Source organism: Aulonocara sp. 'chitande type north' Nkhata Bay, linkage group LG17 (genome assembly GCF_057382095.1).
Source record: "Aulonocara sp. 'chitande type north' Nkhata Bay isolate Kocher_YH1m ecotype deep benthic linkage group LG17, A_spYH_male_GT1.1, whole genome shotgun sequence".
In the NCBI taxonomy this organism is placed as follows: Eukaryota; Metazoa; Chordata; class Actinopteri; order Cichliformes; family Cichlidae; genus Aulonocara; species Aulonocara sp. 'chitande type north' Nkhata Bay.
Genome location: NC_141360.1, coordinates 18,997,318 through 19,013,448, shown reverse-complemented (window position 1 = coordinate 19,013,448; position 16,131 = coordinate 18,997,318). Strand labels below are relative to the sequence as shown.

Here is a 16,131-nt window from a genome sequence, read left to right as displayed (position 1 = left end):
GCTCAATGTTACACCATAGAAAGAGGCACTCTCTATGCGAGATGGTGTTTTCTTTCACACCCTGCATGCATTAGTGAAGCCTCCTGATAGTAACATGTGCAATCAATCCTTCATTTAGAGATACTTGTGCCTAACTGTTGGTAAAAACCGAAGAAAAGCGAAGCACTGAAAACATTTTTCAGAGCGATGCTGCAGGAGCTCCGTTTGATTTTATCCACAGCTTTAAAGCAGCCGAGGTCAGGTTCAGCACACGCTGCCATTATCTGACATTTTGGGAAATCCTTTACACCTGAGAGTCAGATGGATATCAGCTGTCGAGCAACACGTCATTACATTCAAGTCTGAGTGTCCTTTTTCTGGAAGATAAATCCTCGCCTGTTTGAAGAACCTGGAAGGTCATTTAATGACACTTAAGGGTGGTTTAAAGGTTTTTGCAGGATCCTCAAAGACTCTGAATACATTCCATCAGCTGATAAAAAGGATTTACGATTTACGTTTAAGTGTAGCTGTGGGCTGTGGAAATATGTCAGCACTCTGTGAGGACCACAGATTGTCTTAAATTTCTAACAAAGAAAATCTAAAATTAATTTCAACCTAAATTTGGGGTTTTAATGGTAATTTAATTTAGACTTATTGGAGGGAGGGTAAATGTTTCTAAAGTTGTCAAAAATCCCTATAACTTGTGGGCTGGTACTAAAGTAAGACTGAAGAACATTTTTAGTGAGTTGGATATTAAACATGGACGTCATCTGTTGGGTAGTTTTGGATCATTTTGGCTGCTGCCATGTTGAGTTTTTTTCATAGGTGACCATATTTGGAGACGAGGGTGGAGCTAATGCGGCCAAACAGATGTGATGAACAAACATGTATACGTGTTTGTTACGTTTCTGTATCAGCCTGTAAACATGTTTATTTCTGCTGTTTTAGTTAAACATGGTAGTCTATGGGGACTGACTCACTGCTGCCTCTGCTGGACGTCAGAGGAACTGCAGGTAGTAATGCCGTTCTCTGCTCTGTCAGAAGCTCAGTGTGATCTGAGGTGTTTCCTCGTCAGGCTTTGCTTTCTGCAGGTGGTTGAGGCTTTTTTATCGTCCTGTGTTGTTTCTTTTCTCGTAGCAGGTCTTTGACTGAAGTGCTGATGAATCTTGACGTTCTCGGCGGCAGCATTGTTTGTCTTCAGTCTGATCTCCGGTGGCTCTGAAACGCTCTCGGAGCACCGTAATCGTGGCTCTCTGCGATCCCTGCTGCTCTCACGTTCTCTTCTTCCTCCCCTCATTCACTTTCTCCTCAGCTCCCTGCAGGAGGGACGAGGCTGTGCTCTGCAGCCTGGAGAGCCTTTAAATGAGTGACCTTTGAGACAATCAGAGGCGCCCCGGCTCAAACAAACCCTGAATGGCGAGTGGCGGTCCCCGGGCCCCGTAGCAGGCTGCTGCCCGGGCTGCCTGTGGATTACATTGATCCCCTGAAACAATGGCCTCACTGCGATCATGGTGGAGAGGGCTGATAAATAACATGTGAATAAATGCAGGGGGAGCACCGAGAGTCATGGAGGCCTCCACTCTGAGCTAGAAAGGATTTTCCTGTTGTTCCAGAAGCTTCACGTCCCAAACAGCCAACAGGTTTCATTTGACTGGGTTCTGTTCAGGTGACATCGTAACCACGGCTGACATGAACTCATATGGACAGTCGTTGCTGCTGCCATTTCCTAATAAAACCCAAACTTTGAAAGTCTTTGTGATTAGCAGCTGGGCTCGGCCCCCCCACACACACCCTGCCCCGCCCCACCCACTGTAGTCTATAGAAACGCTTGAAAGAAGCAGCGGCGGGATGAGAGGGGCAGCAGTGAGTGGAATATAAAACATTTAGAGAGCTCTTCTTCAGGAGTGTGAGGGTGAAACGAAGGGAAAAGGGAGATTACTCCGATCTGCCGGGGGAAATGTTTCTGTGGTACACGCTGAGGTGGGGGAGGGGCATAAATGTGTATTCATGTGGACGAGGATGCTGAGTGTTTCCAGTTTAACATCAGAGTGCGAGTCGAAGTCATCATGAGCTGCTTCAGATTCAGGTCAATGCCAGTGTGAACACTTTCAATCTGTTTGTGTCGAGGGGAGACATCTGCTCAAGGATTCAGGCTAGAAGAGGTCACCTGTTCACCTGCTGCTACATTGTTAACAGGCAGGATAGATGTAAAGGATCACGGAGAGCATGACCAGCATTTATACAGCAGTCAGTCTGCTTGTACACTAAATACTTACTTTGAACACAAAGTAAACCCTAACAAAACCTAACAAACACACAACATTCAGATTAAATATTAAAAATATACTTAAAATATCAAAATACCAAGTAAAAAACAAACGAATGTAGAAAGTGCAACCTAAACACTTTTATAGTAGAAGATGAGTTCATTCTTGAAAATATAATAAAATGTAAAGTTTTTAGGTTTTTAAAATAACTACATAAAAAACCCTAAAACTTTAGCAAAGTAAATACAAAAATAAATAAGTAAATAAACAAGAATGAAGAACAATGCAAAGAAGAAATTATGAAGCGAATGGAAAAATACACAGAATAGTAAAATATAGAATAAATTATTGAAATCACAATAGTGAATTTAACAAAAGAAATAAAAAATTAGTATTACAAAGCTTACCTTTTTGTATTTTACCAAAATAAAATGTAAAGTAAATGGTTTTAAATGTTAATTAAAATGTTAACATTTAATTCTTGAAACTAAAATGAAACGTCAATTAAAAAGTAAACATATACACTACATCCACAGTGTATACAGATACTGTGTATCATGACTGCGAGCTTGGAGGTGTTTCAGACTGTGTCCTGATTGGTGTAACCTTAAAGGCAGGAGGACGCTCTGCACACAGCTTTTTAATCTCAGCCACGGCTTTGTTTGCAGCATCTTCATACAGCAGGGAAATGTAGTTTCAGGAGGAGTGTGAGGTTTACTCAAAGTACAGACAGACTGAGGCCCTCACACACAGACAGAAGCATCTCCGTCTCACTCTCCCTCCCTTGCTGTTATCTGTCTGTCTCACCTGTCTGTCTCTCTCCTGTCTCTCTGCAGAAGCTGGCGGTCAGAAGCTGTCCTGTTGGGACGACTAAGCCGCTGTCGCTCATCAAGCCTCCCAGTCAGGGCATCGCCATCTCCGTGGTGCCGGCCAAGGCTCCCGTTTCCATGGTAACCGCACACATTAACGGACAGAAGGCGGTGGCGAGCTCGGAGCCACTGCAGACGTCCCCCATCAACCTTCAGACGGGCGGCAGGGCCGTGGCCGCTGGAGTCCACCCGTTCAGCAGCAGCAGCAGGAGAGCCGGAGAGCTGCCCCCCTCCCAGGTAACGTCCCTGCTGAGGTCACAGCGAGCAGCTGTTCCAGCTGTTTCTGTTCCAGTCATTAAGGTGAACAGGTGTCCAAAAAGAAACTACTTTACTTTTTCACACAGAAAGTAGTTTATTTCATGTGATGGATTACTACATCACACATCCGGAGATTGAGTCTCAAACACGTTATTGTGGATTCACCTGTTTTCCAGGTGAGCGATGAGTTAATAGGTTTCACACAGTAACACAGACCTGCACCCGATGCAGGCAGCTTTGTTTCCTATGGGTAGAATTTGGGTTTTTGTGAATGGAGTCTGGTGGGTTTGGATGGAGCCGTCTGACAGCAGCACAGGCACTGAAGATGTTTTCGTACTGTCCGCAGTGCTACGATTAGCTTGTCCTTTATTTACCACAGTAAATGTAGAACATTTGTTCCTGGTTCCTGGTATTAGTCTGCCTATTTCCTGGAAACTATAATGAAGGATATCAACAGCGGATGAATCTGTGGAGCTTCACAGAACATCTGCTTTTTGGATCCTTTCAGAGGTATTTTATTCTTTACAGTCTTTAGTCTGAAGTTATAAAAACATTTTCCCTCTGAACATCAAACTGGTTTAGAGTTTACAGATTTAAAGATGCTTTAACGTTACGCGTTGGTCTTTAAAGTCGCTGGTTTAGGGAGTAAATGTGTTTTCTTTACAGCCGTCACCTTGTCGAGCATCCAGAAGCTTCTGTGTTGAGTCACTGCTCAGAAACCTTGGAAGAAGAAAGAAATTGCAAAAACTTGACATTTTGTGCCAGCTGCTCTAACATCCTGAATGATTGTGTTTGAATGCAGCTCAGCGTGTGAATGCTCAGAGTCAGACAAAGACCTGAAAACCACAAATTCATCAAGCACAACACTTCCTGTTAAAGTGTCATTTTACTTATTTCGTCAAAGAAATCTCAATTTTTTTAAAAGCTTCAACTCTGAGAAAAACACATCAAAAGCTCATGTATGTGTGGTCAGAAAACTGAGTCTGAATGTAGCAGAGCCAGCCTTGTTTTTTCATGTCGGTCAGTTTCCTGTCATAGAGTCTGATGGCGTGAGTGCCGCAGCTCGCCGCTAAAGCAGCAGCTGATTGTTGTTGTGATTCTGAACACAATGTGCAGCACGGAGGAGAACTCATGGTTTGAACTCAGGGACTGTTTTCCACTGTTCCTCCTCCTCCTCTGAGCTGTTAGGATTCAGGCCGCAGCACCTCACCTCTTCCACACTTTGTATTCAGCACCATCACCTCCATCAGCACACAGTCGGGAACCGAGCTTCACGCTCAACACCGGCAGCCTCCACACTATTACTGTAATTGCACGGCACCATAGAGGGAGGAGGGCCGAGCCTCGGGGCCCTTGGGCTCTGGCTTTATGCTTCCTCTGTCTGTCCGGCACATCAGCACACCTCATATGACACGCAACACGTCTGCTAATGTGAGACTGGCTCATACAGAGAGGCTGCACAGTCTGACAGGAAATAACATGAGGAAGCTCTGCATCTGAAACTAGTCCTAAACACCATGATGAACAAGGTCCAAAGCTTTCTAAAGAAGACCCAAATCAACACCTAAAAATGCAAGAATCAATGCCCCTAAAGGGATTTTGACTTAAATGGAAATGATGTCCTGGACGACGTTCAAAGCCTTTCTAACATTAGAATTAAACTATAACTAGCCCAAACTATGGTCCAAAACGAGTCTTAAATCAGGCCTCAAAATGTCAGAAGCAATGTCCCAAACCCTTTCCAAAATATGTCTCAACTTAGAACATCATCATAAACAGGTTTAAAATAATGTACTGTTTAATATACATGCATCTACATGCGGTGCAGTGAGAGTCTGAGCTTCCATCAGGGCTGCACTGATAATCATAAAACTCAGTCAGTGCGCCCCAGGGCAGCTGTGGCTACAAAGTAGCTTGCTATCGCCAGTGTGTGAAAGTGTGTGTGAATGGGTGGATGACTGAATGTAGTGTAAAGCGCTTTGGGGTCCTATGGACTAGAAAAGCGCTATACAAATGCAGGCCATTTTACCATTTGTTTAACACGGACCAGAAAATGAACACGTGACAATTGACAGTCCCACGACATTCAGGCTACATAACTGGACACTCGATGGTGTTGACTGTTCTTCACACATCACCAGGGGACCGGTCAGGGTGGGTTTGCATTTCAGGTCTAAATTTTATATGAAGTGAATCTGACCCTGATGATAAGCAGGTTCCTGGCAAGCTGATGGAATTAGGTTTACTCAGCCTGCACTTAGAGGCTTTTTGTGAAGCTTGTGGCCTTGGCCTTGTGCTTCCTGTCTTCTGTCAGTTTGAGGCTTCTTACAGGTGGACGATCAGCTGCTCAGCTGCCGTTGCCTCTACTTGGGATGCAAAGCAGGTCGAACGTTTGGTGCGATAAGGCAGCTGCTTTTCATCATCGTGTCACTTTGGACAAACCCAGACTGGCTCTCCTCCTCCTCCTCTGTCAGGTGGTGGAGGTGAATGCTTTGGGCAGCAGGACTCTCTCAGCTCTTTATGGCTGCATTGTTCAGCCGAAGCCAGTGCTCCTCACCCAGCTGCCATAAAAGAAAAAATAAACCCTCACTCTCCCCGACGCTTTTCTTGCCTCCATCAATTGAGAGTCGGTGGCTCATGTGTGAACTGAGATGAGGAGGGGGGGGGGAGGCAGGTCACTCCGACCACCTGGCCGCTAATTTGCAGATCAATAATGAGTTGTAATGGGACTGCTGCTCTGCATGAGTGCACACATTACAGCTGCATTGTTTCAGCACTTCAGTGAACTCTGAGTGCCGCTACACACACACACACACACACAGTTTCTCTGTGCAGAGAGACGGGGATGCCGAGGTGCCGCCGTGACCCGCTTTACAAATTCAAATCAGACTGTGTTCAGACGTCCCCCTCCTGCTGGTGGGGTTCATTATCTCTGCCAAGCAGGTGAGGCCTCGGTCTTTCACACACGACTCGAACAGTTTGGGGCATTTGGTAGAAAGTTTTGCTCCGAGTTTTTGAATTTGTTTTAATCATTTCAAGCTTTTCAAACACTTTGAGGTGAGGACCTTTTTCCATCATCTTTATTTGAAGGCTGGTGATTTGGCTTCTCCCAAATAAGAAAACTAAATGCTCACTCAACAAAGCAAAATCTAACCTAAAAACTCCAGACAGTTAAAGTAAATGTGTTACAGCCATGTGTTCCATGTACTGGAGTTTCTCAGCTGTAAATCCTTAAGAACAAATAAAGAAGTTCAAAATATAAAAGTGCATCATAACGATGCCCAAACCATCTTAAACAACTCAACAATATTTGACCTTTTGAATTTGTCTGAACCCATTTAAAAACCAACATCAACATCCTGAACAATGTTTAAAGTAGAAATTGTTGAAAAGCTTTGCTAAATGCCTCTTTATCCAGCCCTAAAACTACCCTAAACACCCAAACACCATCCTGAACAGAAACTGATTTTAAACTAGTCTCAAACAACATCATCAACATCTCCCTGAATGTCTGAAATCTGGTTGTAAAAAAGCATTTAAAACAGCGTTTCAGCCGGCGCCGAAACAGAATGGAGAAATCTGCATCTTCAGCACTGGGCCAGAGTTTATCTGAAGATGACATCAGAAACATTCAGCATGAGCGAGTGCTGCCTCAGAGGAAGGGATTCAAAATAGAAATCATAAAATGTCAGATTTTATTCAGATTTGTTATGAAGCCGGTGAGAAAGCAGCAGTTTTACGTGAGCTGGAGATAATTGGGGCTGGTTTCAGTCAGCTGTGAACCCTGGCTACTGATTGGAGCTGAGCTCAGCGCATGTTAGCTGAAGCGGAGGTACAGAGAGGCTGCGAGGAGGCCAAATCTGTTTGAAAGTCGTCCACTTTAACGCCAATCCTGCCTCTCTCTTTCATGACTCTCCTTCTCGCCGCCTTCCAAAGACATCTTTATCCTCTTAAAAACAGCAGCCAAGGTCATCGGTGCCGTCCGCCTCCAAGGCTCGTCAAAGCCAGAGGAAGGTAGACGGCCCCTTCAAGTGGTCTGCACGAGCACAGAGGGTCCGCAGAGAGCGACGGTCGCATTAATCATTATTTCATTTGTCAGCTGGAAGAGAAGAGAAGGCAGAGGACAAACACGCATGCTGTATCTGCTGCTGATTTAGCTGGGCTCGGTTCAGTCACAGGAACTCAGGATTCAGGCTTCACCTCCCAGACCCCAAAACCGGGGTTTCATCTGCAGCCCATCATTTACTTTGAGATATGTAAGTGTGTGTCTAGGGAGAAGTGCGAGGTCATAGACACAGACCAAACAGGCTGAAATAGATTTATTCATAAAGAGCTCTTCAGTGAGAGCGCCTCAGACTGAAGCACAGAAACACAGAGTGATACTTCAGTCTCTCTGGCTCAGATCTGCTCAGTCATTTCTCAGGATTTGGGGCTAAACAAGGACTTCTAAACATTTCCATGAACATCTGTGACTTCAGTAACCATGACGACCACAGGAACAGCATTAGTGTTAACCTGACAGGAGCGTCCGTGAGGAAACATGGATCCTTTTTATTCATTGACCTCCTTACAGCTAAAACCTCAGTATAGATCATGAAGCCGTGCAACAATCGACCTTTTTGATCATCAGCTTGTTTGATCCTCACAGCTTCATAAGTCCCGCAGACATCTGCATGAGCATCAGCTCGTTTATCTTCATTACAAACTGCAGTCAGATCAGTTTTAAGTGTCAGAGTGACGATCGATCAGGGTCTGAAATCTGCGTCGCTACTCTGATGTCTGATCTGTTTTCTTCACCAAGTGCATTCTGGCTAAACTTTAAAGGGTCGTCTCGGCATGTGGGGTGGAGGTGTGATCAGAGCATGTTGGAGTAGATGAAAGCTCTCCTTTTACCTACATTTAGAGGTGGGGATCGTCGCCCTGCTGTGAGTCCTCCCGGGTTGGAATCATTTTCTCATATTTTGGAATTTTTGTGTTTGCTGAGATAGAAACGGTTAATTCTACTCTGATGATGGATCAGTTTTGGTCCAGTCGATGAATTCTGTGATTCGTGATAAAGTTTGAAGGCAGCTTTAATTTGATTTTTAATAATTGGAGGTATTTAACAAGCATGCTGCGCTGCACGTTCACTTTAATCAGCACCAATCACAGACTCAAGGGCAGGAGGAGGAAGTTTTCCTTTCAGTCAGCACGTTTGTTTTGTGCAGGTTTCAGAAACGAGTGTCTGCTGCGTCTTCATCATCATCAGTGTTCAAGTTTCACCGCTGAGAGCGTGAATGAAGTCGGTATGAAGCACAGACGGAACCAGAATTATAATATTTCCTGATCAATGTTCAATTTTAAAAAGATGTTTTTAACATAAAAATCACATTTGATTGTTTAAAAACCTTTTGAAAGGAACATTTGTGTACTATTTTGTATGTGTACCAGTTTTTAATGTTTACTGTTTCATAAATAAGCAAACCTGTGCCCCTGTACCATAAAACACATTTAATTAAACTACAGCATCATATTCAGTACATGTATGAATAAATAATCAAATATTTTACATGCACAGCCGGGCCATACCCCGAGGTTAGCAGGGTTCAGGCCAGTGACCAAAGACTGTCTGAATTATGTTGTTATAAACACTGAGCTGCACTAACATGCTCACAGAGAACTCACAGAGGTCACAGAGGTCAAACTCAGGATTTCAGGTTCAAATGAGAAAGATTCTCTTCTTATTTCCAGCTTTCTGTTTTCCTGCTGAGTCAGATTGTGAAACAGCGCCCCCGGTGGACAGAGTCCCCCTGTTTTTTGTAGAAACACTGAGTGCAGCTGAAGCTGCTGATGCTGCAAACCGATTCTGAAATGTGTCGTCTCTGCTGTGTGTGCGCCTCCTCCTCCTCCTCTTCCTGCTGCCGCTGCTGCTGTCGTCATGAAAAACCAAAGTTCATAACCTCCAAGGCTCGCCCGCCTCAGGCCATAAACCGTCCTTTGACCTGTTGAGACTCCAACACTGCTCACTGTTTACAGCGTTTACCCATAAAAAGTGGATGTGACGCAGAAAAGTCAGAGAAACTTCTGAGCTGATCTGTGAACACAGAGCTTTAATTTTTATGTCACCACCACAGTTTGAGAATTGAAGCTGTACTTTGTAAAACAGCTGCTCCTGGATCAGCTACTGATGAACAATCTTTAATTTATTTTAATTACAGCCAGAATAGTTCAATAAACACAAAACTCTTCCTTTGTTGACTTTCACATGTTGTGGTTTCATATTTCAGTCTTCCCCTTATATCAAGTGTTCCAGATGGATGTTTGCATTGAACATCTTCCTAATAATGAAGTCAGAGTATGAACAGTAACCCCACCCACCTGCTTCTTAAGCCTTTTCTTTACAAGGACAGCCAATCAGAAGGAATTGGGAGGAGCTAAAGGAGCAGCCGTGGGTCAGAGACAGGAGAATTATTCTGATCCGTGTGTCATACCGAGCCGCTGCAGCAGGGTCCAGAAACAGATCCGGTTTAATGAAATCAAAGCTGATTGGATGGAAGAGGAGTTTGGCTTTATTTTTCTGTTTTCAGTTCTTCTCGTAGATGCCACAAACACAGTATCCTCGTCTGAATGTGACCCCGGCCCCTCCTCTCTGGTTTATCGCAGCAGGCCTGCGAGACTAGGGGAGGAGGACAGTGTATGTGCTGTAGAGCCTTGGTCTGCCTCGGTCATAGTGTAAACTTAAAGAAGGAAGCAGAGAAAATTCATTAAAAACAAGAAATCACTGGGCCGAGGAGGAGGGGGAGAAGGTCTCCTGAAGAGAGGGTGCTTAGGCTTGGAGGAAAGAGGCAGCAATTACCAAAATGAAAGCACTGCAAGAATTTTCATCTCTGCAGTTGCCATGGAAACCAACCTCGTCCTCCTCCTCGCTATGGAGCCGCAGCTCAATACAATGGAACGAAGGGATTTTCATAGAAGAAGAAAGGAGGGGAGGGAGCTGCCAGGAAACATGGAGGAGACGCTTGTGGCTCATTTATAGGTTAGTCTGACAGAAGGAGTTGGCCAATCAGGGTGCAGACATCAGAGGGGGGACAGGGGGCGCTGTGACGGGGCAGCACGCTTTAAAAGGAGATTAAACAGAGGGAGCAGAGACGACCAACAGGGAGGGGGGATGGGGGGTGGGAGAGGAGAGGACCAACAGAGAGGAAGGGAAGGAAGAAAGGAGTCATTTCACTGACTGCTGCAATATTTTATGCATTAAACAGTAAAAATCGATTTCTGGTATTTATTTTTGTACAGTTTGGAAACACAGACTGAACTTTGAGTGTTTTGAATGAATTCAGTGATCTGACTGTAATTAGGCACTCCTGAGCTTCTGTACCGACTCTTCCAGCAGGTGGAAGATGTTTTAAAGTTTCCACTGAGCTCCTCTGAGCAGCAGCAGCTACTTAAACAAAGAGAAGTCCTCGTTAGTTTGAAGTGACGACCCACTCGGCTGCTTTTCTGTCTGTTATTTATTTGTTGCCTGGCAACAGGAAGAAGTAAAACGCTGCTGACTAACGAGACGCTGGAAACTGAACGACTTCCTGAGGAAGATTTCTTCTAATGAAGTTGTAAGTTTCATGAGACCAGCCGCGCAACAGCTCAGAAAGGCGGAGCTTCTCGTTACGGCCCGCCCCACTGCTGCGGTTTGACTTGTCTGAGCAGAATAATCTCAGGTTCAGGTTAATGAAACGGTTTCCCAGCATGCAGGAGTGCTGTGGTTTGATGTAGGAGCAGCTCCCCTTGTGGTTAGTGTTTGTTACCACAGCAGAATGAGCCCACTGGACTATATGAATTAAAGAGTTCATGTGGCAGACTGACCCCGTGTTGTGTGTCAGTGATGATGCTGAGCAGATGGATTTAGACGCCGGACTCGTTTGAATCCTGCTTCAGGCGGGTGATCAGTTTGTTGATTTGTGCTTTCTGTGTTGGTGCTCGAGGAGCTTCCTGCTGAATAACTGCGTTTGTGTGTTTCAGATGCTGGGAACTCTCACTGCTGTGCCCATCAAGGTGCCTCAAGTCAGCTCCCTGCACCGGCTGGCAGGACAAGCAGCCACTGTGCTACCTCAGGTAAAACCACTTGCTAGGTCGTCCTTGTTAGTCTGACTCCACATCACGATAATGTGTCAGGGTCAGCAGAACAGTCTGAGTCTGTAACAGTAGCTGCTTCAAGCTGAAAGCACCAGAATGATGAAATCAAAGTGTTTCTGCTGAGCAGCTCAGTGCAGAGTTTAAAGCAGAGCTTCAGGTTTGATCTGCGGGAGAACGCCCACTTCTTCTTCTGTCTTTGTAAAAGCTGCAGAGTCGCTTTGTTTTGTGCTTCAGTGACACTGTGAGCTGCTTCACACACTGTAACAGTAAATACAAGACCGCTGAGGAGCGAGGAGGGAAAAAGAGCAATTACGAGAAAAAAGAAAAGAGGAGCAGGAAGATGAAAAAGAAGATGAAGGAGGAGAAGACCAGGGAAAAAGAAAGAGGGAGATAAGTAGGAACTAGAGGAAGTGAAGAAGGAAGGAATGGAGGATGGAAAAGATGAGTTTTTTTACAACCCCTTTTAACTGTTTGTATTGTTTATATTGTCTATTTTATTACTTAACCTTCTGTTTATTTTAACCTTTTTGTACAGCGCTTTGTGACTACCTGTCTACGAAAAGCGCTTAATAAACTTAACTTACTTACTTACTTACTTAACTGGATGAAGACAAAAAAGAGTAAGAAGATGAAGAGTAGGAGGAAGAGTTTTTTTGTGAAGCTGGGTTGTGTCTCTAAATCAGTGAAAATAAAAGTTTTATTTGGACGGTTCCTTTTTTCAATGAAACATTTGAATGGGATAAATTTGCATGGGATTTTATTTTGAAAGTCTTTCCCAGGTGGAAGTAAATCAAATGAAGTTTGGACACACTTGAAGAACCTGCAACATCCAGCAGGGGGCAGCAGAAACCAGAGCAGCACCACAGAGCTCACAGTTTCAGTCCCTTCATCATTTATCAGAAAATCCTCTCATAAATGTCTGAACTCAGTGTAACAGTGTTGACTCCTGCCTCACAGTGTGACTAGTTTAAACCATCATCTTCACCATCCTCCTCATCGTCGGGTATTCTTCGGATCAGGGGTGACACGTCATGCTCAGTCTCAATGATTTGTCCGAGTGCTTCAGGAAAAGTTGAGTGTGTGTTGTTAAAGGCTGTCCTCCTGATGTCCCCCTGCAGGTCAGGCCAAAGACCCAGATCCCCGACAGCCTTCCCCACAGCCCCTGCCAGGAGCTGCAGCCTCTCAGCCTGCAGCGGGCCGCCGCCGTGGTCAGCCCCAAGAGCCAGGGCCCCACCCTGCCCACCGCCAACAGCACCTTCAGCCCCGACCACCAGCCCAACGGCCAGAGCGATGCCTCACCGACCTCGGCCCCGTCGGGGGGCCCCGACTCTAGCAGCCCCGTCCACCACGCCTCTGCGGGGCCTGGCGTGGCCTACGCCATCATTGCTGCCTCCCCCGCCACCGGCAATGGGATGTCTACTGTCAGCGAGGCTGTCAAGGTGCGAAAAACAGACAGAAACCACGTTAATAATAATAATAATAATAATAATAATAATAATAATAATAATAATAATAATAAACCATTCCCCTCCTGGGAAATGGTTTGGACAGCTTTGGACATGTTTCCAGCCTTTAAGTCAAACTTTCATATTGAGCCATTTGTTAGTTTTCTTTGGTGCCCCCTGGTGGCGGAGCCTGCTGAAACTCAACTGTTTTTACTGTTGATCAATGTGTTTGTGTCTGATTACTAAAGCTAAACTCAGACTTCACTGAAGCTGGTTTAAAGATTTTTAATCTGGTTAAATGAAATCGAAAGGAGCCAGTTGAGGTGGTTCGGGCATCGGACAAGGATGCCCCCTGGGCACCTCCTGGATGAGGTTTTCCGGCATGTCCCACCGGGAGGAGGCCCCGGGGCAGACCCAGGACACGCTGGAGAGATTATATCTCTCGGCTGGCCTGGAAACGCCTTGGTGTTCCCCCCGGATAAGCTGGAGGAGGTGGCTAGGGAGAGGGAGGTCTGGGCTTCCCTGCTTGGGCTGCTGCCCCTGCGACCCGGCCCCGGATAAGTGGAAGAAAATGGATGGATGGATAAATGAAACCGGAAGTCATCTACACGGGGCAGGTCACATCTCCTCTGACGTCACCTGTTTGTTTTCAGGTGATTATCATCCAGCCGCAGGCGCCCAGCAGCACCGAGGGGTCCCCGGCCCCGCCCACCCCCAAATCCCCATCCACCCCCAAATCCACATCCCTGAAGAAAGACGAGGACCCCGAGGTGAGACGTTACTCTTCATCTTCATCATCATTACAGTCAGCAGTCAAATCCAACTGAACTTCATCCTCACGTCGTCTCTCTCTCTCTCACTTTTCCAGAAAATCGCCTTCATGGTCGCCCTCGGCCTCGTCACCACTGAGCACCTGGAAGGTGAGTTTCCGGCTGCTCAGAAGTAACCAAGTACTTTTACTCGAGTACTAACCTGATCGACTTTATGTGTCAGCTGCTCCTCATTACATTTTGAACAATTCAGAGAAAACATTAAAAAAAAGCTGAAGGTACACTCTGTTAGCAGATGAAACAGCAGTTTTTAAAGTGTTTGTGTTTCTGTGAACAGAAATCCAGATGAAGAGGCAGGAAAGGAAGAGGAGAAGCACAGCCAACCCGGCCTACAGCGGTCTGTTCGAGCCAGAGGTAAGAGAGCCAAAAAACGCTGCGATCGCCTTTAATCTAGATTAAATGAGGAATGTGAGTAGTGCTTGTGTTCATGCTCTCACTCTGTCCCTCGTGTCCCTGCAGCGTAAACGCCTGGCGTCACATTACCTGAGCAGCTCACTCTTCCTGTCAGCACGAGGTAAGGAACAGCTCACCATCCTCTGCCTGCATCAGCATGTTTACACAGCTCACAATCAAACACTTTAACTCCACGTTCTCACAGTTTTAAAGTCAGTTTCATCTCTCATTACCCAGCAGCAAAAGCAGTGAAACATGACCTTTAACCTCATGGGCTATTTCACTGATCCTGAACTGAACTGTTCAAATTTGGTTCCGAATGTGCCGATTTCACCTTCAAGTCCTCACGATTCATGGTTCAGACATCACTGGACTCCCTAGGGTGACCTCTGACCTGCCAGCAGGAAGTAGCACATGCTGATGCTCATTCACTCATTCCTTCATTCACTCATTCACTCAGCTCATTGATTGCAGTGATCTGATTGGTTGATCTTGACTCGGTTACTAACCTACCTGAGATGTTTTAACTGAATGGCCTGCACGGCTTCTCCTCTAACCTGCCACTAACCTCTGCTCTGCTTCAATCCACATGCTAGACTCTGAGGATTTCTGCTGGAAGGTAGGTCATGTGATTCATGATGTCATACCCGTGTTTCAGGTCTTCTGTTTTCAGATGTGCATTAAAGTTCTTCATTTAAATCATCAGCCCGTCTCTCTTTTCACTGTCACTGACACTGCGAGATCATAGGCTAGCAATGTGTCAATCCCAGGTAGCCCCGCCCTAAACTGTCCCCTGCTTCTTGCTCTTCTAATGGGACGTCATTTCCAAAATGAGCTACATGTTTTATTGCAAAAGTATCAGATGGAGTTCACTGAGCTCAGGGGTCAGCTGGCTGGAGGCTCCCCCTGCTGGCTGTTAGAGAAAATGCAGACCCTGGTGGATGAGACCGGTACTGATGGATGCTTTTCGTGCTCTGACAGCAGGACTTGGAGCATGATGACCACTGTGCCGTATGTAAGGAGGACGGCGAGCTGCAGCAATGCCACAATTGTCCTCGAGCTTTTCACCCCACCTGCCTCCACCCACCGCTCAAAACCCCACCCAGAGGCCCCTGGTACTGCCCCAAGTGCCAGAAGAAGGTACGACCTTCCCGTCCTCACAGGTTCAAAGGTTTTTGGCTTTCGGTGCATAGCATGTGTGTCTAACAGCATCGATCTGTTTTCGCTGTCCAGGTCCTGAATAAGGAGAACATGTCATGGCCACAGAACTTCGTTCAGTCCTACGTTACACACAAGACGGGTAAGACACGCGGTGAGCGGCCATGTTTGTCCGAGCGTACTGACGGTGCACTGATACATGTTTGTGTGTGAGCAGTGAGGCAGGAGGAGAAGCGACGGCTGCTGAGGAGGAACAACGAGCTGAAGAAAGAGTGTGCTCACCTGGAGGAACAAGACAAGCAGCTCAACAAGACACTCAAAGTACGAACACACACACAGAGTTCAGCGACACACTGTGGTCACAGGTCTGGGTCCAACTTTTCCTGCGCTTTTGATCCTTCGTAACTTCGTAGGTGCAGCAGCAGTCTTCACATTATAAGTCTTTCAGTGGGTTTAAAACTGATTTGGTTGCAATTTCTACAAGAGCTTAAATGTGAAACTTTCATGTGGACATGGATGCTGTAGTTTGGGAAAAATAACACAAATTAACTTAAAAAAAACACATTATATATAGTTCAATTTTATTTACATAGTGTTAATTCACAACAATAACCACCTCATGGTGTTTTATACTGGAGTGACTTTATAATAATAGATTATGAAGATTTATGAATAGAATGAAGAAGAAACACTCAGTGCATCATGGGAATCCCCCAGTACCTATTGCAGCATAACTAAGGGAGGATTCAGGGTCACCTGATCCAGGCCTAACTATATGCTTTAACAAAAAGGAAAGTTTGAAGCCTAATCTTAAAAGTAGAGA

The 16,131-nt window shown here is 45.5% G+C and overlaps 1 protein-coding gene across 2 annotated transcripts in view; it reads left to right on the top strand.

Moving 5' to 3' along the window:
• phf21b (PHD finger protein 21B) overlaps nt 1-16,131 on the top strand; it is an 89,921-nt gene that overhangs the window by 68,366 nt on the left and 5,424 nt on the right. For both annotated transcript variants that reach the window (XM_086268077.1, XM_086268076.1), the window contains exons 3-13: nt 3,083-3,352; nt 11,369-11,461; nt 12,601-12,921; nt 13,581-13,697; nt 13,796-13,847; nt 14,035-14,111; nt 14,217-14,271; nt 14,747-14,769; nt 15,132-15,290; nt 15,384-15,450; nt 15,526-15,629. In XM_086268077.1, coding sequence (XP_086124203.1) covers nt 3,083-3,352; nt 11,369-11,461; nt 12,601-12,921; nt 13,581-13,697; nt 13,796-13,847; nt 14,035-14,111; nt 14,217-14,271; nt 14,747-14,769; nt 15,132-15,290; nt 15,384-15,450; nt 15,526-15,629 — 1,338 coding nt within the window. The remainder of the gene's footprint in view (nt 1-3,082; nt 3,353-11,368; nt 11,462-12,600; nt 12,922-13,580; nt 13,698-13,795; nt 13,848-14,034; nt 14,112-14,216; nt 14,272-14,746; nt 14,770-15,131; nt 15,291-15,383; nt 15,451-15,525; nt 15,630-16,131) is intronic.